This window comes from Amphiura filiformis, chromosome 9 (assembly GCF_039555335.1).
Source record: "Amphiura filiformis chromosome 9, Afil_fr2py, whole genome shotgun sequence".
Classification (NCBI taxonomy): domain Eukaryota; kingdom Metazoa; phylum Echinodermata; class Ophiuroidea; order Amphilepidida; family Amphiuridae; genus Amphiura; species Amphiura filiformis.
The window spans coordinates 69497676-69521688 of NC_092636.1; the positions used below are offsets into that span (position 1 = coordinate 69497676).

General features: G+C 36.6%; 1 protein-coding gene across 1 annotated transcript; it reads left to right on the forward strand.

The window, feature by feature from the left end:
* The first annotated feature begins 1054 nt into the window (after positions 1-1054).
* Positions 1055-22935, forward strand: LOC140160405 (uncharacterized). Its single transcript, XM_072183639.1, has 5 exons — positions 1055-1165; positions 4104-4183; positions 5140-5206; positions 11493-11593; positions 21980-22935. The coding sequence occupies exons 2-5, from the start codon at positions 4120-4122 to the stop codon at positions 22111-22113; spliced, it is 366 nt and encodes a 121-aa protein (XP_072039740.1). The 5' UTR covers positions 1055-1165; positions 4104-4119; the 3' UTR covers positions 22114-22935.
* The last annotated feature ends 1078 nt before the right edge of the window (positions 22936-24013 follow it).

A 24013-nucleotide genomic window follows, 5' to 3' on the forward strand; every position in this document is an offset into this window, starting at 1 on the left:
CAAAATAACATTCTGTTTAGAATGATTTGTACCAAGCTTTCAAAAATGTTTTTGGAATGTTATTCAAGCGTTTTTATACCCTTTATATAACCCGACATTTAACTGTTTTCTGTAAAACATTTGTGTTTGCTGTGCTGTAAATTACCAACAAATGTTATTTAATGTTATGAAAACATTTTATACCATTAATGTACCCTTTATATAACCCGACATTTAAACGTTTTCTGACATCCTTTTAAAACCTTTTGCGAATGATGTCGAAAACGTTTTGTGTTTGCTGTAGAATCTTCAGGTCCTTGATATTTTCACTTGTATTGTTGATAACCTTGTTTCTATTCAAAGAGATCCCTGACATGCTGATGGTATTGTTTTTGAAAACATGTGTCCCTGACAAGGGATTTGTTTTTGGACTAGGACCTTGGACTAGGATGGAATTCATTCACTCGTCTCAGATCTTTTTATTTTAAGGTCTTTCTTAATGCTATTTCTTTCAATGATATTTTGTTAAAGATAAAAAAGAAAAAAATTTGAGTTTTCCAACCGTTACAAATAAAAATTATAAAAAGGTAGCCGAAAGCTTGAGGAGGCCTTAATTTACAGCAAAAATTCAGAAAATGTCAGTTTTCTTTAATTATTATTTTTTCGGGGATGGGGTTGGACATAATTTCTTGAAGTATAGTGAATCCAGCTCCGTTTAGCGACAGACTTAGTTTCTGGTATGAAAGAGTTTGCCATATTGAAGCTATAATGACGAAAAATGTCTTTTATTTTGTTTAACATTAAACAAATCAAACGTTCCATATATTCTTCTTGAATCTTGTCAATGTTTCTAATATTATTAAATGAAATGCGAATAGTACAATACATTTTCTAGGCGCTAGATTATAGGTGAAAAACTGAACATGCGACTTAATTTGTCCATGGTCTATAGTGGAATATCTTTAGTCATGGCGTGAACTTTCCTTTTAAAAGCTCTTCTTGTGTTAAATAGCTCCCTCTCTTGGAATTTTGGCCTCTAAATTTTCTCCACATAATTTAAGTACGAGTACCTGCTCTGACCTGGACAGTCTCCCACAGAAACAATCTCGTCAAAGAACCAGCAACACCAGACAGAGAGAGATCGAGAGATAGAGACTGAGATATTCGCCTTTAATTTCCAGCAAGTGTGAGTTGAAAATACCTTTAATTACTTTGTTCTTCAGTTATTTATTAAGAAAAGTAGTTCAAGTGAAACAACATTGTTTTATTAATGGTAGGCGTAAAATTAGATTGTTTGACAAATGTTATCACTATTAATGTGTTTTGATCCAAACTTCGTACTGAGCTATGTTGAAATAAAGTATTCACAAAAAGTAACGCAGCTGGCCTTTAAAAATCAACTTAATTTTTCTTCTTCTTACACTATTTTCTGGGGGGCTGAAAATAATTTAGGTCCAAAAGGGGGGGGGGAGGCCCTGAAAAATGTGAATTTTTCTTTTTGCATCAGCCACCCCCCCCCCTCCTTTACAAGTGTTTGTGAACGGTCCCTTATCTTCACGCTGGATTCAAGTCAATATAACTTACTGCAACTTTTTATAATTTCAGGTTTTGTCTTTAAAAATACTGCTGTGTTATTAATATAGAATGAATTGCATGTAAGCCCCGCCACTCTCTTCGCGCTGGAGTCAATACAACTGCAACTTTTTATTTTCAGGTTTTGTCTTTAAAAATACTGCTGTGTTATTAATATAGAATGAATTGCATGTAAGCCCCGCCACTCTCTTCGCGCTGGAGTCAATACAACTGCAACTTTTTAATTTCAGGTTTTGTCTTTAAAAATACTGCTGTGTTATTAATTTTGAATGAATTGCATGTAAGCCCTGCCACTCTCTTCGCGCTGGAGTCAATACAACTGCAACTTTTTAATTTCAGGTTTTGTCTTTAAAAATACTGCTGTGTTATTAATTTTGAATGAATTGCATGTAAGCCCCGCCACTCTCTTCGCGCTGGAGTCAATACAACTGCAACGTTTTAATTTCAGGTTTTGTCTTTAAAAATACTGCTGCGTAATAATATTGCATTAGGCGAATGAGGTATCAAAATTTGCGTAAATAAATCACCTGTCTTTCTATGATAAAATATTGTAAATACGATTCATAGTTCTGAGGCTAGATGTATTTGTAACGGCTGGGCTGCGTTACTTTTTGTGAGGTGTTTACATGCATGTTGTATAATTTGTGTTGAATGTGAGATGTGCGCATAGTGTGTATGATAATAGATATGATTTGAGATATTTGCAAAAGTTCCGGGCAAAAGTTATATCCAAGTCACCAAAATACTTGGTTTTGTAATTACCATGCTATTTCATTGTTTTAGTAATATAATTATAATCAAGCAATTTGTATGTTCGAAATAGGCTTTAAGTATTACCAAGTATGTTTTTCATAACATAAGCCTTCAGTAAGAGTGCAAATATACAATGAAATTTATCTGTATATTATTTTTGTAATGTAGGCCCTACCGTAAAAATAGTAAGCGAGGGTGTGGCATGATATTCTATATAGCAATCGGTATACGTCTCACCAACACATAGTGTGTATCGCCTCAATCCAATATACCCTCACATAGTGTAACATAGTGTGTATAACCTGTCTCAAAAAAATTGTGCAAGTGAAAAGCGCCATCTTTGGCAATTAGAAAATACCGTTGTGACATGATGCTTACATCAACGTCAAGGGCGCACTCTTAGCTCTCAAATGCTGTTTGTTCTGTTCAATTAATCTCGAGATATGTTTAGTAACAACGGTAAGAAGCTAAGAATACGTCCTTGACGTTGATGTAAACATCATGTCACAACGGTGTTTTCTAATTGCCAAGGAGGGCGCTTTTCACTTGCACATTTTTTTAGACAGGCTGTATATAACTTCAGACAGGGTATTCTCACTACAGTTTTTAGTTTGCCTCAGGGTTGCCGGAAACTCTTTTTTTTACTCTTGGCTTGAACAAACTATGGTATATGCGCGAGGCTGTTTTCTGCACACATGGTCTGTTAAGGCCATGATGACTACAAATATGTTCAATACAGAAAAGCCGTAGGACTTTTAGGACTTGCATGAAGTTTACAAAATATTGGTTTCAAACTTGGTTAGTGTTCCTAATGACTTCCAGGTAATTTATGTATACTTTATTAGTTGGCCGCCCTAATTGGCATAATTAATTAGCATTTATGCAAATTAGTTAATTATGCAAATATGCAAATAAGAGGGAGTCTAGACAATATAATACATCAGATCATATTTGAAACAATTTGAGGAAATATGCGTTGAATATTAGCTCATTAACTACATTGGTTATTGATAAAAACAATAAGATACAAAGAAATATAAATTGATATATTATGAAAACTGTATGTCCAATTCGGCTTCAAAAATAAAAGGCATAATGATCAGTGTATATAATTATAGAGCACTTTCTAGTTTCCCGGATATGCCCCATATATTCCATTTTAAGAGCTGTTTGAACATTTGAAATACAATCTTAATGAGTGACCTATATGAGCTCAATGTTGAGTAAATTTTTACTCAACTGTTGAGCTTTTTACTCAGTGTCGAGTAAAATATTTTGCAGTGTAGTACGTAATTACGAACTACCCTTAAATGTGATCTAGTCGAAAACTGGCAAATGTCATTAACATTTATGCGTTTGTTGAACCCTTCGATGTTTTCTTCTCATATCAAACATGTTTAATTTTATTTTGAAGTCCCAAAGCATGTCAGGGAGTATAAATAGGACCAAAATATTTATCCTGAGCAAGCAGTTTCACAACCACATCTTGAGAAAATATTTTATGGCATTATCCAATGCTCCAATATGATGCTTACTAAACTTTTGGCTTCAGTTTTTAAGAGTTTCCGATGTACCAAATCTGTATTCGTTTTAACCAACACATCTTAACAACCCAAAATCACATTTTCATCAAATAACTTTTATTTTATATCCTAGATTGAAAAGTATAATCATGGTAATTTCAATTGTCTGGCACGTAAGATAACCGAGATATTATGATGGAGGTAGAACTTTTGAATGACCCGTGTATTAATGCTTTCTAATAATTTCGTTTTCAGGATACGATATTGAATCATGAAGATCTTGTCGACCATTTTAATGGGGATTCTTGTTTCAGCAATGGTTTCCGGTTATCCAGGTAAATAATATTCGACCAAAGACTATACTCAGTATACGCTACGAGAAATCAATTTGATTGCCACGGACCACACTAGTGGTACTTTTTATTTTGTAAAATCATATCAATTTGTAAGCGCTCTTAAAGCAAAGTCATAGTTCATTAAATTTACAACCGTATCACAAAACTTTTGCACAAGATTTGCAATTTAAAGAGAATTGGCCATTGCTCATTCTAAGACGCTATTATATGGACAATATAAGTGTGCTTTTTCATTTAATGACATGAAATTTGAAAAATATTCAAGGAACAATGCATTTTGGTCAAAAAAATGTGCTAGGTTTGGTAGTTTTCAACAGATTTACCACGTTCGCCTTGCTATAACATTGAATTGCGTTTTCTGTTGACCTAATGACAAAAAGTGTTTTAGGGGGAAGTGTTAGCTTTCGTTTGATATAACAAAAATATGATTGGATGAAGGGAACACTTGAGGTTTTGATAAAAACCAATCACAGAGGCCCATTTTTCAGCTAGAAGCTCCACAGCTCTTACGATGCTATGCACTCAACCGTGTAGTGCAATCAAAGACTATGTGGAGACAATTCACCACTTTGCTTGGAAATCGAGGTGGAAACTGTGCATAGATGGTTTATAAGAGAATCGTTTTTGTATAGAAACCTTTCTGATTACGAAGAATGTCCTTCTGATATTAAATAACTTTGATTTTTTTAAATTCGCGATATATATAATACAAATTTTATGGCAAATTATTAAAATTGACATTTGTGACATTTAACAGTCCAAAAATTGATTCAACCCCCGTCCCGGCCCCCAAAATGACATGTCCCTTCAGTGCTTCCGTAAAAAATGTCATTTGTTAAAATAAAACATTCTTAAACTTTCATTTAACTGTTTAACGATTTACTGTTTAACGATATAAAAAAAAATCATGTCCTTTCATTTCTCCTGAAACTTAGACCCACTAACCAGAGAGACAAAAGAGGACGCGCCCGACGCAGAAACGATTAATAAGAGATATGGTTGGTAAGTAGCCGCATTGTCAAGTCTAGAAATTATACCGTGTGGTGGTGTCATAAGTCTATTCCTCCTCATAAGAAAACCAATTTTTAAATTAAACATGTTTTACATGTTTTAAATTAAACATGTTTTACATGTTTTAAATTAAACATGTTTTACATGTTTTAAATTAAAAATGTTTTTTGAATTAAGGGAAGGCGTATGAACGTTTGGACATTATTTATTGTGGGACATTAGAGCACATCAGACATATCGAATTGCATTCTGAATACGCAGAATGGCCTTCTGATATCAAATAATTTTGATTTTTTGAAATTCGCAATGTAATACACATTTTATGGCAAATAATTAAAAATGGTATTTTTGATATTTAACAGAACTCGAAGTAAACTTTATAAATCTAATGATTTCTACCTAAAGTGTATGTAGGTGGGATGAAAAGCCGACGATCAATTGAAAATTTTGACCTTTTGTATTGAAGATATGTGACCGTACACCACGAATGAGCCGTAAATGTCCTCAATTGTATTCTGAGAGGTACACGTGTAAAATGGGCATGAAGGTCATATTCATATGAATTTCAACCTTGGTGCATGCCCATTTTACACTGTAACTCAGAATACAATTGAGGACATTTACGGCTCATTCGTGATGTACGGTCACATATGGATTTTTTTCCCAAAACACCAACAAAAAAAAATTAGGTCTTTTTGGAAAAAAATCCATAACTTCAATATGAAAGGTCAAAATTTTCAATTGATCGTCGGATTTTCCTCCCAGCTACATACACTTTAAGACTATATCATTAAATTTATAAAATTTACTTCGAGGACTGTTATATCTCCAAAATGTGAAAATATCAATTTTTAATAATTTGTCATAAAATTTGTATTATATCGTGAATTTCATAAAATGAAAATTATTTGATATCAGAAAGGCATTCTTCGTATTCAGAATGCAATTTGATAGGTCTGCTGTGCTCTCATGTCCCACAAAAAATGCTGTCGAAACGCTCAAAACGCTCATTCCATTTCCCTTAAGGGCAATTCAGGAGAGATTGTGCCAATCAAATTAAATAATCACCCACCACCAATTACAACAGAAACCAATTAATCACCATTCATTTCAGAAAAGTGTATTAAGAACATATTAAAAGTCCCCAAAAGTCCAAGTAGTGGAAGAGTGCCAAATTTGCATAATTCCAAGATGGCAGCTTATGCAGGGGTAAAATTTCAATTTTTGCCAATTGTTGTTAAAAACCATACCAATGTATTCCTTTCGTCAAAAGATTCAGAAAAAAGACAGGTTTGACCTATCTACGATATAGATTTCTTGAGTTATGGGAGAAAGGTCAAAAGTCAAAATTTGTATTCCACAGGGGGACAAAAATTGAAAAAATTGATCAAAATGGTTTTATATTGCTCCACTTGCAGAAACATTAAGAAAAAGAATAGTTTGCCATATCTCAGGTGGTTTGTTACCTTGGTAACAAGGTAAAGAAGATCTAATCCCGTTAAGCCCTGTTTACATTGACCTGTTTTGTGATGTTACCTATGTAACAAAACAACAATGCAACTTTTACGTTTTGGTTTATTTTTGCCAAAGAAACAATTTGAGACCATTTGAATTAAAATTGGAGCATATTTCCATTATAAACGACTGTGGAACCCAACATTTGACACTGGTCAAACTATACTTTTCCTGAATCCATATGATGAGAGCAAGACATTGGCATGGTTTTAAACAAGATTTGACCAACTTTGAAATTTCACCCCTACTTGGACTTTTGGGGACTTTATAAATTTTCTTTCATATTCTTTTCTGAAATGAATGGTGATTAAATGGTTTCTGTTACAAGCCCTGAGTTTCCTTAGTTTGATCAAAGTATTCTTGTCCTATTATAACGAGGCATTCAGTTGACAAGCACAGTAGCTCACAGTCAAGTCTAGAACTCCTTAGCACTGGGAGGGCTGCTATTTGCACCAATTTAATAAGGTTCATGAACGTATAGGTGCAAAGGCAGAAGACTTTGTAATATTGTAATATGCCAATTCCATATTTCTCTCTAGGCTCCTTTGGTCTGGTTGACAGGACATTATGGTTTAATCGATGAAATGCTTTTAGATTGATCAAGATAAAGAAAACTTATGGCTTTGGCTTTTAAAGCAGCGTCTTGTGTAATGGGGAGGGGGTTGATTGTTTGATTTTCGTGTCAAATTCTTCCACTATGTACAATGATGACGTACGATGGAATATTGTGGAATATTGTGTATGTGCAATACTTATTTATCATGTGAAAGCCGACTCATTGTTTTATTCGGGTGAAAGTTGAATCATTTATGGGTTATGCCTATCTGTTATTGGCGAAAGTTATGTTTTTGAATTAAGTTATTTTAACTTGTAAATCTCATATTAATTCAGACTTTGAGCTGCCAATAGTGTGCTGATGTATAATTGAAGACCGAATTAAAAAGACTTAGTTTGCATATGACGTCCTGTCAACCATGCCAGAACAAAAGTGCTGTACTGCGCAGGTCAACAACCAATCACGTCGCGTCTTTGCCTTGACGACAAACGTAAACCAGTCTCAATTATAATACTAAATCTTGAACAAATTTTGGTTATGAAATACCGGGTGACATTAAACTTCTTTTATTGTGAAACAATGATTGACTGTAGGTTAATGAGCCTTTAAATATTAATTTTTAGACACTTTTAAGTGTCTAAAAATGATACTTCAAGGTGGCAGGCAGGATCACTCAAAGCGGGAAATTTTAAACATTGTTTTGTATTGTATCTTTAAAAGTAATGATGACAAGTGTATACATTTTCAGAAAGGAAATGATGCTAGGAATCCAACTAGTCCGGCAGATTTCTACAAAAATGAGCTATTTTTAAGAACTTAAGCGATTTGATTTTTTATGCCAATTTTTTGAGGTCGAATAACCACTTACCCTAAACTTACAAATCGATAAAAAAAAATACATATATAGCCTATATGTTCTAACGATACAAGCCTAGTAACAGTTTTTTGAAATTTTAGAACTTTTTCTTAATTCGTTTTATAAATTTGGGTCAAAAAGATCAAAATTTAATTTTTTTCCATTTCAGTTGACAAGAATTTTATTTCCCCCTCTGACAAGATAAGTTTTGTCATTTTTGACAATAATCTATCCATTGTTTTAAAATTACAAGGCAATCTCATCAAATGTGATGAGTTTCTTCAAGTTTGGCGTCATTTTGATGAGAATATCCGATTCATAAAATAAACATATTTTTCACCAGGTTCGCCGTCACAAAGAATAAAAATGACAAGTAGAAAAGTGAACCCGCCCGGATATCGAACCCATGAACTCAGGTTTATGAGACCTGTGCCTTAATCACTCGGCCACGGTAGCTCATGAATAAGCTGGCTGAAATTCGAATCCATAAGCGGTCCATAAGCCATAAGCCATAAGCCATAATCCATAAGCCATCTCCTCCCCGCAAATAGCTCATAGCAGCTTGGGCCGTAAATGCGAGATGTAAATTGCCATACTCCCTGCAGCATGTGTGGAGGAAATATAACATGGAAAAACAGTGGCATGAGTGACGTGGAAATATATAGAATAAGTTGGGGAGGTGGACCCTTGACCTTTGACACGACTCCTGCTAAATGTTCCTAACTGTTCCCTGGTGATGAGCTTTGTTGATCAGAGCAACTTAAAATTAGACTTTGACTTGACCTTTGACCTGGGATGACCTTTGCGGGTTTATACTCTCCGGGAGTCAGGGATTATTTTCCGCAAGTTACAGCCCAATTGGAACAACTTCAAATTTGACCTGATCTTTAACATCGGATGACCTTTGCGGTTTTAGACTCCCCGAGTGTTGAGGATGATCATTTTCCCCGAGTTACAGCCCAATTGGAGTAGCTTCAAATTTGACCTGACCTTTGACCTCGGATGACCTTTGCAGTTTGGTAGGGATTATTTTACCCGAGTTAAAGCCCGATCAGAGGAACTTTAAATTTGACCTGACCTTTGACCTTAGATGACCTTTGCGGTTTTATACTCCCGGAGTGTCTATCCCCGAGTTACAACCCGATTGGAGCAACTTTACAAATTGCATTATGGGTAAACAACCACTTCACATTGCATTATGGGTAGGCTTACACAACCACTTCCATACCCTTACCAACAGACAGAAATGACAAATCTGTACCATTTGCAGACCATTCGGACAAAGTTTGAAATTCAAAAATAATGTGCAGCAATGAATTCTGGGTAGACATTACGGTGCATGCATGTGTTACTTGAACTCTTTCTCTAGTGACTGCCAGAGGTATGTTTCCACTACTACTGCAGTTGAACATAGAAGTAAGTCCTGCATAAAATAGTTTTCACTCTCCTGACCTTATAACCCACTTAGCCATATTTCTGCCAACTCACTCCCCTAGAGTAAAGACAGAGATATCCACAGACCCACAGACCGAGAGCTCTGTGTTAGTAGTTTGATAAACATAATTTTTCACCAGGTTCGCCGATAATTTTAAGTGATCGCTTCCCGGGGGGGCACTCAACACAAATGACCATACGGATATGCTCCCCGGAAAGACCCCCCTTTTGGGTTTTGCAGCTCCGAAAGACCCCCTATATTTGACCAAAATACAGCTCTAAAAGACCCTTGATTTTGATAATTTCAGCTCTAAAAGACCCAAAAATTGCTCATTCCTCATATTTCTTGTTTTTTCAGGCGATTTTCAACAAAAAAGCCAAGAAAGACCCTTGATTTTGACTTTTCGCAGCTCCAAAAGACCCCATTTTACTTGTTCGCAGCCCGGTTCGCAGCTCCGACAGACCCCTTTTACCGGTACGCCATCAGCTCCCAAAGACCCACCACCTCAAAATTCCGGGGGAGCATACCCACCAAAATGTTTTGATGTGCCCCCCCCCCCGGGGACCGCTTATGGGTTCGAATTTCAGCCAGCCGATAATATGAAGCTCCTGTGGCCGAGTGGTTAAGGCACAGGTCTCATAAACGTGTGGCTCTGGGTTCGCTTCCCGGGTGGGATCACTTTTTCTTTTGTTACCCGATTCATTTTGAAGAGATATCCGATTCATTTTGAAGAGATATCCGATTCATTTTGAAGAGATATCCGATTCATTTTGAAGAGATATCCGATTCATTTTGAAGAGATATCCGATTCATTTTGAAGAGATATCCGATTCATTTCGAAGAGATATCCGATTCATTTTGAAGAGATATCCGATTCATTTTGAAGAGATATCCGATTCATTTTGAAGAGATATCCGATTCATTTTGAAGAGATATCCGATTCATTTTGAAGAGATATCCGATTCATTTTGAAGAGATATCCGATTCATTTTGAAGAGATATCCGATTCATTTTGAAGAGATATCCGATTCATTTTGAAGAGATATCCGATTCATTTTGAAGAGATATCCGATTCATTTTGAAGAGATATCCGATTCATTTTGAAGAGATATCCGATTCATTTTGAAGAGATATCCGATTCATTTTGAAGAGATATCCGATTCATTTTGAAGAGATATCCGATTCATTTTGAAGAGATATCCGATTCATTTTGAAGAGATATCCGATTCATTTTGAAGAGATATCCGATTCATTTTGAAGAGAAATCTGTTATGTCCCCATCTGAATAGTTTTCCTTGTTAATTTTGACAAGATCATTTTAAGGGGCTGTGCAATAATTTATGAGCCCTGGTGGGAGGGTAAAATTGGGGGGGGGGCAAAAACATTTAGGCGAGCCGGGGGGAAGCAATTTTTGGGAGGGGGGCAAGCGATTTTTGGCAGGGGGGCAAGCGATTTTTGGCACACATTTATGGGCGCTTTTTATATAAAACGCTCTAAATTGCTGTAGAAACATTACGGAAACGCTTAAATATTATGCAAATTTTCATGCTCGCTGCGCTCGCAACATGTATCTAGACCATTTAATATTTGCAAATTGGGATCCTAAATATTTGGCATGTGCGAAGGGGAGGCAAAGATTTTTTGGCAGGCCGAGAGGGGAGAAGCAATTTTTGGCGGGTCAAGGGGGCAACCGATTTTTGGCGAGCCGTTTGGAAATTCCGCCCCCTGGGCTCATAATTATTGCAAAGACCCAAAGAGTTTGATGCAGATACTAATATCAATAGGATAGATTACCCCTCATTGGAAGTCATCCTGTCACTTCCCTTTTTAAAGGGTTTTTTATTTGTTTAGCCTTAAAATTAGCTTTTTTTCAATTTCTACACAATGTTTCCTCTTTATTTCCATCTTACTATAGGATTGGTATGATGCGCATATGCGGTGACGCCGGGCAGAGAGAATATTTGCTGAACAATTGCGGACATCAACATACGCAAAAACGAGACGTAGACGTCAAAGGTAAAATATTCATCACTATGCGAGTACAGTAGTCACCAAATGTATTGTTCGGGGAATTTTGGAGGGGCAAAGTGAATCGCCAATTGCCGCAAAAAGTGGAAATTTATGTAATTTGGGGGGTTTTGCCTCAAAAGTGGGGGAGGGGAAAATTGGTGCCACCACTGTCTAGAAGGGGCTTAACATTTTCTTCGGAAGGGGGTCTCAAATGTACGGGGGGGTCATATATTTTGGAAAGAAAAATAGGAGGGGTCATCAAATTTTTGATGACCAAAATGTAGGGAGTCAGAAGATGACCACAGATAGTGTGTTTATTTTATTCAAAAAGACTGATTTCAATACAATTTTAGCCTGTTTAGGGGGTAAAATAAAAAATTAAAATTAAAGGTGTATCAGTGGTGGGGGTCATAAAAAATGTTGTTGGCGAAATAGGGGGGTCGCAATTTATTGACGCCGGCTTTTTGGAAATTTGGGACCCCTCCCCCTTTCGGAAGAAAATGATAGCCCCAAACTTAAAATGATTCCAGATATCAAAATTAATATACTTCACTGTGATTGAATAGTCCTTGAGGAGCACTTGTGGCCGAGTGGTCATAATCCATAGGTTGCGAGTTCGAACCCCACTCGTGTCAACGTGGTGTGTCCCTGGGCAAGGCAGTTTATCCTCCTTGCCTACATTCGGTTGGGGTATTGTTGGATGTTTGTATAGTTGCTTGTTTCAATGTTGCAATATTGGCGCTGATTGCAAATTGCATTGTGTCTGTTTAGGTGTGTTTAATGTAAATTCTAGCATTTGACCTGAGTTTGAAATAAACCTTACTAAATAGTCCTGTCTCATTAATATATTCATATTCATAATTGTTTACAGCAATATTTCTTTCCTGTCCAGAAAACAATACCGTAAAAACTCGAGGGTTAGCATATGTGCTTACTATAGAGCGCTTTTAAAACATCCAAACATGAAGTGCCCCATCCACAAAAGTGTAAAGGGTTTTGAGCAAATCATCGATGTAATCCTGCAAATTTGTGTCTCAACCCCATTAGCTCAGTTAGTAGAGCGTCGGACTTTGGTGCCATTTCATGTTTCAAAAGCGCTCGATAGTAAGCACATATGCTAACTTCGCGTTTTTACGGTATACGTCCATCTTTATTATTTCCTATACAGCATTGCTATAGGGAAAATCTCATGATTAAATGTTAGCTCATGATGACCAGTGCAACTCAATTATGATTTCTTCAAAATACAAAACTTAATGGTGAAAACAAAAATGCACAAAGAAGCTACTAAAAGAACGTAGACGTGCACTGATGATATCTAAATATTGCTTGTACCCTATGCAATAGAGATAAGTGAATTGAAATAATGAGCGATATATTAAACAAGATATTCCTGAAAAAAATTGGGGTCAGTTTCAAAGCTTTTCAATTTACAATGTAATTATTATTTGAATGTAATGTTAAAGATGGAATTGCATGAGAAGTTTTGCACTGCAGCACTGACAGGAACATTTAGTGGTAGTTCATTTATCATTAAGGGGGGACCACAGGTCGTTTTTAGGTGGAATTTTGAATGGCCTTGTTTATAGACTATTAATAATAGAAGTATGACTTGTTATATATCAATATAACACACAAAGATTGAAGTTTCAGATAATTATATTTTTTTGTACGTGTCGATATGTATATGCAAATGAGGCGAGGTCAAAGGTCAAATTTGTTCAAATGAGGCATAGGAAAAATGTGAATTTTGCCCCCAAAAAATAATGATTAAAGAGAACATTTAACTTACTATATACTATCCAGGTATGTTATATAGGTATAGCTTTACAACTTAATGGAGAGACATTTTGAAATTTTTGCTTTCTGTTGCCATGGCAACCGTTTGATGAAAAAAACTGATTTTTTCATCTGGATTTGACTTTGAAGACCTATAAATCAAGAAGTAAAGCAGATATCAACAAAAGCTCCCATTAAGTTGTAGAGCATTACAATTAGTACTTGTGTGCCAAATTTCATGCAGTTTTAGTCTAGAAACACTAAATAATTTTTTTAATTCACATTTTAGAAACACTTACATTTAAATATTGATATTTGTATTGATTTATATTTTTCCCAAATTACTAAAACAGTTTACACCATGAATTGCTGTTTACTTTGCTGTTAATAATATTGTTATGAAATTCCTTAACTATCGCAGCTTGAAAAACAATAAAATACAAAAGAAATGATTTATATAGTAATAACATAAGAACGAGCTGCTATTTCTAGTACTTTTCCGTGACTTCCATCTTGTATTGGCAATAACTAGATAGGAATGTCCGATTGTAACCAAACAAAGACCAAATTAAAGCTCAGAAATAGTATAATTTACCTCTGACAAAATCTCCATTTTCACAAGGGTTTGGGAAGTTGACCTGTGGTCCCCCCTTAAATAATTATACACTTATATACGTGTTTTGGCGCAGCGTCCGCCTTCTATTCTAGCTAAAAACGTTTTTAAAAATAACAAATATGCAAATGAGGTAGCTAATTTGCATATTTTGCGACAAAAATCACATGGGATCTTAAGACTGCTCCTTACCACCATCCCACCAAGTTAACTCTCTATCCCGGGGGGGCACTCAACTTTGGAAGTGACGGTATGTGCCTGTCAATAGGCCCCCTCTTTTGAAGTCGACTCTACCCGATGACCCCCTTTTTTTAGTTGCTGCTACCCAATGACCCCCTTTTTTGGTTGCGGCTGCCCAATGACCCCCTTTTTTCTAGATTTCCTAGAACACAGCATCATCAAAATGCAACAAAATAATGCCGAACTTTCAAATTTTGCTCAATTTTTTCAAAATTATGCCAAAACTTTCAAAATTTTGCTCCATTTTTTCAAAATTTTCTACCCGATGACCCTTTTTTTGAAATCTTATACTCAATGACCCCCTTTTTCAAAATATTATACCCAATGACCCCTTTTTATTTTGTTTGTACCCAATGACCCCTTTTTTAAAATAATGCTTTGTTACCGATAGGCCCATACTTCGCGACGCTGGTAGGCACATACCCGTCACTTCTAAAGTTGAGTGCCCCCCCCCCCCGGGCTCTCTATACGCCTCATCAGTTCCAAAAAGCCTGTTAAAAATAAACAAATATGCAAATGAGGTGACTAATTTGAATATTTTGCGACAAAAATCACGTGGGATCTTAAGACTGCCCCTTTACCACCACCCTACCAAGTTACATCTATATATCCCCTACCAGTTCCGAAAAATGGCAAAAAGCGTTTTTAAAAATAGAAAAAAAGGAAATGAGGTGGCTGATTTGCATATTTTGTGACAAAAATAGCATCTGATCTTAAGACTGCTCTTAACCATCAACCAACCAAGTTACATTTCTATATGCCTCACCAGTTCCGAAAAATGGCCAAAAGCATTTCGACAAATAAAAAAAATAGGCAAATGTGGTGACTAATTTGCATATCTTGCGACAAAAATCGCATCGGATCTTACGACTGCCACTTACCACCACCCTACCAAGTTACACCCCCAATACACCTCACCAGCTCCGAGAAACTGCCGCTTACCACAACCTCATGAAGTTAATCCCTATACGCCTCACCAGTTCTTCGAAATGGCAACAAAAAAAAACCACCCAAAAACAATTTTAAAGTTTAATATGCAAATTAGCAACCCAATTTGCATATTTTGCGCCACAAATTGCACCAAGTCTTTAAAAGGCAGCCACTTACCACCACCACCATATAGCTCCGAGAAACTAACCTGGAAGCCAAAGGCATTTAAAAACAAAGTTTACATAATACAAATGTATAAGACCCCATTATAGCATAAGGCAATTTGTGACTCCTCGCCACAACTGAGCCCGGATGTCGCCAGTGCCACTATTGATATTTCCTCCATCGCACTTAACAATAAACAATAGGAAAGAAAGGATTTATTGACTGTTTTATTGATTTTTCACTACTTAAATGTCAAGTACTGTAGACATGATATACATCATTTTAAAGCTAATTTCAAGCAGAATATTTTGGTTGAATATCTCAAAAATGATGATTGGCGACATCCGGGCTCAGTTGTGGCGAGGAGTCACATTTATAAGTCATTTTAAATGATTTTAAATGTGACGTATAAAATTTGTCTATAACACAGGGAGATATATAAAATGTAGGGATTTGTGTACTTTTTGTTCAATTTCACAGAAATTGAAGGATTCTGACCCATGTTTTTGTTTGTCTGTTTACCCCAGGGTCGCTGAAACAAAGAATTATATTAATTAAATCACCTAATTTATAATTAATAAAGGACAAAGAAAGATAAAAGCAAAAGTATGCTTCATTTAGTTAAACAATACATTACATCCCTGTTGTGTACAAAAAATAACTCTATACGACAATGCAAATCACGATCAATTCATGGACTAAAGTGCACAGGGAAATGTTTATTTCTCAGCGGATGGAACAGCCATTTTTTTCAGAGGGAGTATGTAAATTAAATGGAACAGCTATTTTGGGGCCATTATTTCAGAGGGAGTATGTAAATTAAATGGAACAGCCAAAATGCCAATGGGTATGTAATTTAACTAGAACAGCCTTAAATTGATATCGATTGACGTCACAGTTTTGATTTGTCACGTGATCGTCAAACCTGTAGTAGAAGGTGTCAGTTCTCCAGGAACTGACACAAAAATTGTTTTTGCTCGCGTCGGGAGGCGCGAGCTATTATATTAGTGTTTACTTCTGAATCGAACGTGGGGACATGGGGAAAGCCTGAATATAGTAAATTACATTTAGCTTCATTTAAATATTTATGACACGTACGTCAAAACAAATATTCACACGATGCTAATGTGTAATATAATAAACGTGAAATTTTAGTATTTTCAGAGTTTTTGTATATTTTAGACGTTCTATGACTTTTGTTTGCTGTGTAGAGGCTGAATTGCACATGCGTACTCTGACAATTGAGGCCAGTGACACGTCAGTGATAGTCATGGGCAAATTGATATCAACATTTTTCTTACTGCTGACCGGGACTGCTGATTGGTTAATATACACATTTCGGACTCTAATTCGATTAATGGTATAGGGGTGTTTGAGGTTACTACGGTGTACCATTAGGGACATGCATATTTAAACATTAACCAATGATCCTAGAAAGCCGCGCGTATAGTCGTGTGATATGTCAAACTTTTCCTCTGATTATCAGGAACAAAAGAGCATGCGTGTTGAGAAATTCGTTCGTAAAATTCCCTTTAAAAGGAAAGACAGCAGTCGGAGGATTAAGGAGGCTACGTACACGACTTATGTAAGACCTACTGCTGAGTATGCAGCTGCAGTATGGGACCCTCACACTCAAAGAAGCATCAAGAAAGTGGAACAAGTCCAGCGAACCAGTGCCAGATACGTTACCAACACCTGCGACCGCAGATCAAGTGTTACCCCCCTGCTGAGTGAGCTCCAGTGGCCATCTCTACAAAGTAGACGTCGCCAAAGCCGGATAACTATGCTCTACAGGATTCACTCCGATCTGGTTGACATCAGTTGGAAAGATCACATCACTGAAGCAACATCCAACACCAGAGGTCATAACTCCCGCATCTGGACGCCATATTGCAGCTCGCAAGTGTACCTATCTTCCTTCTTCCCACGCACAAGTAGGGGTTGGAATTCCTTAAAGAAGGATCCAGCAGCCTTCCCAACACTCAATGCCTTCAAGATGGCATTGAGGGACGGCTCCATCTAGACAGCAGACAGCATCAAATTTTTAATCAGCACTTCACTGTACATATTTTGCACCTGTGATCTCTTGTCTGCGTCATATGTCTGCGCACCCACCACTCTGCAGTGAGTAATCTTCTTTTCAAGAAGCCTTCACTATAACTGGAAGAAGAAGAAGAAGAAGAAAGCTTATGAGCTATGTCTGTCTGTCTATCCGGCTATGCGTTTCGCCGCGCTTCAACGCATCGTTCCGATATTTCGGATATAGATAGGTATCGGGCATTCCACGTTTATGGGGTGGTTTGAAAGGTCATCGGAGGTCAAGGTCAAAGGTCAAATTTTAAACTTTGTCCGATCGGGCCCAAATTTGGTGGGTGGAATCCTTGAAACAAGGGGAATATAATGCGCGAAATAAAATCGAGGTCAAGCGAGGTCAAAGGTCATTAAGGAGGGGTCAAATTTCAAACTTTGTCCGATCGGGCTCAAACTTGGTGGGTGGAATCCTTGATACGAGCGGATTACATGCCCGAATAAAATCGAGGTCAACCAAGGTCAAAGGTCATTACGGAGGGGTCAAATTTCAAACTTTGTCCGATCGGGCTCAAATTTGGTGGGTGGAATCCTTGATACGAGGGGAATATATGCCCGAAATAAAATTGAGGTCAAGCGAGGTCAAAGGTCATTACGGAGAGGTCAAATTTCAAACTTTGTCCGATCGGGCTCAAACTTGGAGGGTGGAATCCTTGATACGAGGGGAATATATGCCCGAGATACAATTGAGGTCAACCTAGGTCAAATGTCATTATGGAGGGGTCAAATTTCAAACTGTGTCCGATCATGCCCAAACTTGGTAGGTGGAATCCTTGATACGAGGGGAATACATGCCCGAAATAAAATTGAGGTCAACCGAGGTCAAAGGTCATCACAGAGGGTTCAAATTTCAAACTTTGTCCGATCGGGCTCAAACTTGGTGGATGTAATCCTTGATATCAGGGAAACACGTAAAACTTAAAATCGAGGTCATCCGATATCAAGTCGTGCGATATGTCGAACTTTTCCTCCGGTCGTAAGGAACAAAAAGGTCAGTGGCCACATATCTGTAGGATCATTGGTTAATGAGATATATTCACTTTTTGTACTTAGTGCACCTAACCCTGTATCTTTTTAACCAAATATCCTAAAGAGTCATGGAACACGAATCGATTGGCGCGAGGTTCATATTGGTGCGTATGCACCAAATATATATCTTGTAACCTATTGCTATGGTATATAGTTAATTTATCACTTCTACGGTGAATTCGCTGTATAGAAGTGACGTAATAAATCGGATTAACTACCATAGCAAAAGATGAATACAATTTTAACTATATCGCCTTGCACTACAAACAGGATGCATTCATCACCCGGGTACATGTCTGCAATCATAGATTGAATACAATACCGCTCTTTTCAAAGATACTAATCTTACAGGTGTGAGTGATCAGCATGAAACGGTTCAATGCATAGGTACCGCGTAAACGTTGTAGTGCAAGGCGATATATTCAAAAAATTTATTCATCTATTGTTATGGTAATCTTTTCAGAGGTCCCTTGTGTAAAGCAGTGCTGGACCCTCTTGGATACCCTCTTTAAATATGTCTGAAATTAAATAAAATCAAATCAGATTATTACGTCACTTCTACAGCGAATAGTGGATGGACGAATTTTAACTGGATTAATGGTTCAAGAGATTTCAGTTCATAGGCACTACAATCGTGCAAATCGTGTAGAAGTTGCCGTTTTGTATTTTACACTATTTTCGCCCACGATGGGGCTGAAAAAGGGCTTTTGTGACAAAGTGTGCAAAAATTTTGTATTTTACAATATTTTGGCCCATGAAATTGATATTTAAAAAACAAAAACTTTTGACCCCCTCCTTATGGGTGTCAAAACTTTCTTGACCACCACCCCCCTTTTTTTGCCACATCAAAACCTTTTGACCCCTTTTTGGAAGGTGAAAACTGTTTACCCCCCCCCTCCGGCCATTATTGCATTGACCTTCTGTAACGTTCTCTATGGATATGGTTCACGGTAACACTGAGCAACCTCTGAGCACTACCTGCCGATCTAACATTGCCTCAGATTGGTCAATTACATGATATCTTCACTTTAATCACCAATCAGAATAGAGCTTTGCAAATAATTCACCCCAATGTTGCTGATTTGTAAAACTTCTTCTTTTTGGCCAATCGGCAGGTAGTTCTCATGGGGTTTTAACATGTTTAAAATCTGTCAGCCGGTAGTCTGAATGGGGTATTCAAACTTTTTTGTGTAGGGAGGTGCCCCGAAAATCTGAAAGTATCTAAACCCATTACTATACCAACTTTTCAAGAAATTCGGACCCATCAATATGCCAAAAGTCAAAAGAGTTTTTGCAACTTTTACCCAAATTTGTGGTAAATTAAAAAAAAATTTGGTTACAGTGAGGCAAATGGGTCCGAGGCATTTTTCCCGAAAAAGAATGAGATAATTTAGTGATGCATCCATATAGCAAAATTGGTTTAGAAAAAGGGATCATTGATATACCAAGAAGCCAAAAATGAGATCAATATTTTGTGGCACGTCCCGTGTGCGGGTCATTTGTACTGAGTACCCGCCCCTCCCCATCCCCTTTCATGCTGTGTAGTGTTGTACGCAATGCGTATGAAGATGCGACACGTCATCGTGCTTCAGATACAGTAAATTACCGGATGACGGTGACATTTTTTTTAACATGTTTAACAAGTCTGATATTTTTTTCGGAAGCCTGATAAAATATATAAGGTCCCACGAGTAGTAACATGTATATGAAGCCAATTGTAGAGGCAGATATTTTAAAAATTATTGATAAGTTCAATCAAAATAAAAGTGCTGGTTATGATAACATTGGTAATTTTATAATAAAAAGTTAAACCTCTTACCGAAATATTTAATTTATCAATATCATCTGGGATTGTACCTGAAAGTTTAAAAGTTGCAAAGGTCATACCAATCTATAAGAAGCAAGACGTTGATATATTCTCAAACTATCGTCCGGTTTCTCTGCTGCCATGTTTCTCCAAAATTCTTGAAAGACTTGTTTTTGATAGATGTATTGACTACATTAATTATCATAAAATTCTTAATGAAAAACAATTTGGTTTCAGACCAAATCACTCAACTTCTATGGCTATAATCCAATTGGTTGACAAAATCAGTACTGCAGTGGAAACAAACAAATCCACAATTGGTATTTTTCTAGATTTATCAAAGGCCTTTGATACTATTGACCATAATATACTCCTATATAAATTAGAGCATTATGGCTTTCGTGGTATTGTACTAGAATGGTTTAAAAGCTACTTAAATAATAGAAAACAATATGTATCTCACAATGCCTGTGAATCAGGACTCAAAAATATTATTTGCGGTGTCCCACAGGGATCTATATTAGGTCCACTGTTATTTATACTTTATGTAAATGATATAACTAATACCACAAAAGTTCTAGATTTTATTTTATTTGCTGATGACACCACTATTCTCTACTCGCATGAAAACATTGAGACTCAAATAGATTTGATAAATAAGGAATTGAAAGAAGTTAGCAATTGGTTCAAAGCAAACAAATTATCAGTAAATGCTAGCAAAACTAATTACATGATATTAGGAACGCCCCATATGACAACAGTTAAAGTGCAGTCTGATTTAAATATTATTTTAGATGATACAAGTTTGGACAGAGTGAAACAAACCAAATTCCTAGGTATCATAATAGACGAATGCCTCACTTGGAAACATCATGTTGATTGTGTTTCCAAAACACTAGCACGAAATATTGGTGTCATGAACAAATTAAAACATTATGTTCCAGAACGTATTTTACACACTCTTTATTGTACTCTAGTAATGCCTTACCTCAACTATGGAATACTTATTTGGGGAAGCACCTGTAAAACCTATCTTGATAAACTTGTTAAATTACAAAAGTGGGCAATTAGAACAATAGTCATTACAGAAGTCATTCAGGACCCTTATTTGCAAAATATAACCTACTAACTGTTAAAGATATGTACTCACTCGAACTGGGCGTATTTATGTATAGATATTCTATGAATGATTTGCCTGATTTATTTAATGGTTATTTTACAAAGCGCTCTGACATACACGGCTACCAGACAAGACATGTAAATGACCTCAACTTGACAAATAATAAAAAAGCATTCTCTGATCATTCCATCCGAGCTACTGGACCCACTTTTTGGAACAGTATAAATAAAAAAGCAAAGACTTGCAAATCTGTTAAACATTTTCGTAATCAGCTTAAACGAACTATGATTTCAGTTTACGAATAACTTTTTCTTTTATTTTTTTCTGGGCACTGTCCGTCTTGTCTTATTGGCCTTGCATGTTAGGTCTCATGTTGATTTTGTTTTTGTTATTTTTGCAACGAATTTTGTTTAGGGGTTGGCTTATTCAGGCCTCTTTGGGCCTCCATATTGTCTTTTTTGTTTGCTGTTTGTTTTGATGTACAATTTTTTAGATATGTATAATGTATATGTATAATGTATATGGAAAATAAATAAATTTGATTTGAAATTTGATTTCATATATTAATCATTGATAATTATGTTTTATTTCACTCATTTTTACTTTTTTTCTTCATTATAGATGCTCTCGCCTTCCTGCAATTGAGAGATGAGTTGACCATGACAAAGCGTTATAGCGGCATGGAATACATGCAAGAAGAATGTTGTGAGGAAACGTGCAAACAGGAAGAAATTGCTGAAATTAACTGCCCTTAGCTACTTGAGGTTTCTTAAAATTTTGTGATGGCTTTGCCTCTTAAAATATACAATTATTGTAACTTAAAGAAACATGCCTACTAATCATGTCGAATTATAAAATCTAGAACAAACTTTCTAAGGCAATAGCACAGACTACTACTAACAGACCACGTATCAACAGTAAAAGTCCCCGTGCATTTTATGCTGTGAGTTCTCGCATATTCATGACGGCCGATTATTCGATCGTGCCGTGTCTAACAATCACGCCAGTGTTGCGTGCCTTCGTGTATACGCGATAGAGCTTTGCGTGTCTCCGCGATTACGCGATGGACCGTAAAAATACGCGGTAAGTGCATTCGTAGCATGCAGTTTTGCCTGTCGCATTTCATGGAACAATCGGCCCTCATTATCTGGTGATGCTGAGACTTTGACTGCTGTACACGGTCTGTGATCTTTTTTCCATGGGCAATAGAAACAAATTAGTTCGATCTTTTGATCGACTATCAATCAAAGTTTTGTAACTAATTCTATGTATTTTGATTACACTCTAGATTTATATTTACTTAGCAACACATCAACATAATTCAACCCGCTGATTATTCATAGATACTTTGTGACGGTCGGAATACATGAATTACCTTGTTGTTGTTGTAACTAAATTCCCTCATTCAAAGGAGCACCGTCTATTACATGCTGACATGTGTGTGTTCGCCCGGAGACGGTAAACTTGGAGCTGCTACGGGTAGCTTACTCTTCGCTTTGATGCTAGACTTTCTCATTCATGAATTGTCAGTTCAGTTCATGAATAGTCGGCACATAAAATAACCTGGTGAAAAATAAATCTGGTATATACTGCAAGCTTAATTTTGTTTTGACATTTATTTCGTGTTTCTAGAATTGAATACATGAATACAAAACCCACCCAAGTCCATGGGAAGTGATTTTGAGAGAAAAACCTGTATATCATTTTAATTCCTTCAGTTATATTTACCTGGTCAATATGGTAAGGTTTACGTGCAAATGACTGGGTTAAACTGTATTAAGTATGACGATTAGCATTTCAGGGACTTCGTGGGGTTCATTTCAAATTTTGGACTTGGGTGGTTTTTTGAATCATATACAAAGACAACAATGTTAGAATGAGATTACCATTAGTAAGATAATACAAAATAAAGCACACAGGTATGTATAATGCTGGTAAACATTCTGCCATGTAATATAAACCACACACTTTCCTTTATTAAACCCATTTTTTTTCGAAAGTCACTCTCCAGCAATGAATGTGTTACAAGCGGACTTTTATACATACTGGATTTCAATCAATGTGCTACAAGACTCAAATCATGGACTTCGGTTATTCTTTCATACATGCTATTTTGCACATGCTCAATAGACACAGTGGATGAATTTGAGTTGTTTTTTCATACATATGACAGGCCGCCTATGTATAGCAACAAATTCCCATGCTTAACTCAATTTGGCCACAGTATGGACTTGGGTGGGTTTTGTTTGTATTCATATATTCAATTGTTCCTAATTTCCCCGGGGTAGGCAGTGACGACAGCAGTTTGAGACTAGTAGTTAGGTGAAAAAGTTCAATGTGGTGACCACTCTCTGGCTAATAAGGTTTGACGATTGATTCGACTTCTATGGACCATTTAGAAAAAAAATAGCCACCATGTCCCTCGCGAAAATCCCGGCATTTTTCGCTAGAGGTCAAAATCCAAAATGGCCGCCACCACCATTTTGAAAATTTAAGTTTTGAACCAGAGCACCTATAATCATGCACAAAGACACTTTTTCGGATATGTAGAGTACAAGGATTCCGAGTCTGACATTAGTTTGACATCACGGCATCATTTTCACCCAGAAATCCAAGATGGTGGCCGGCACCATCTTGAAAAATTTAGTTTTGAAC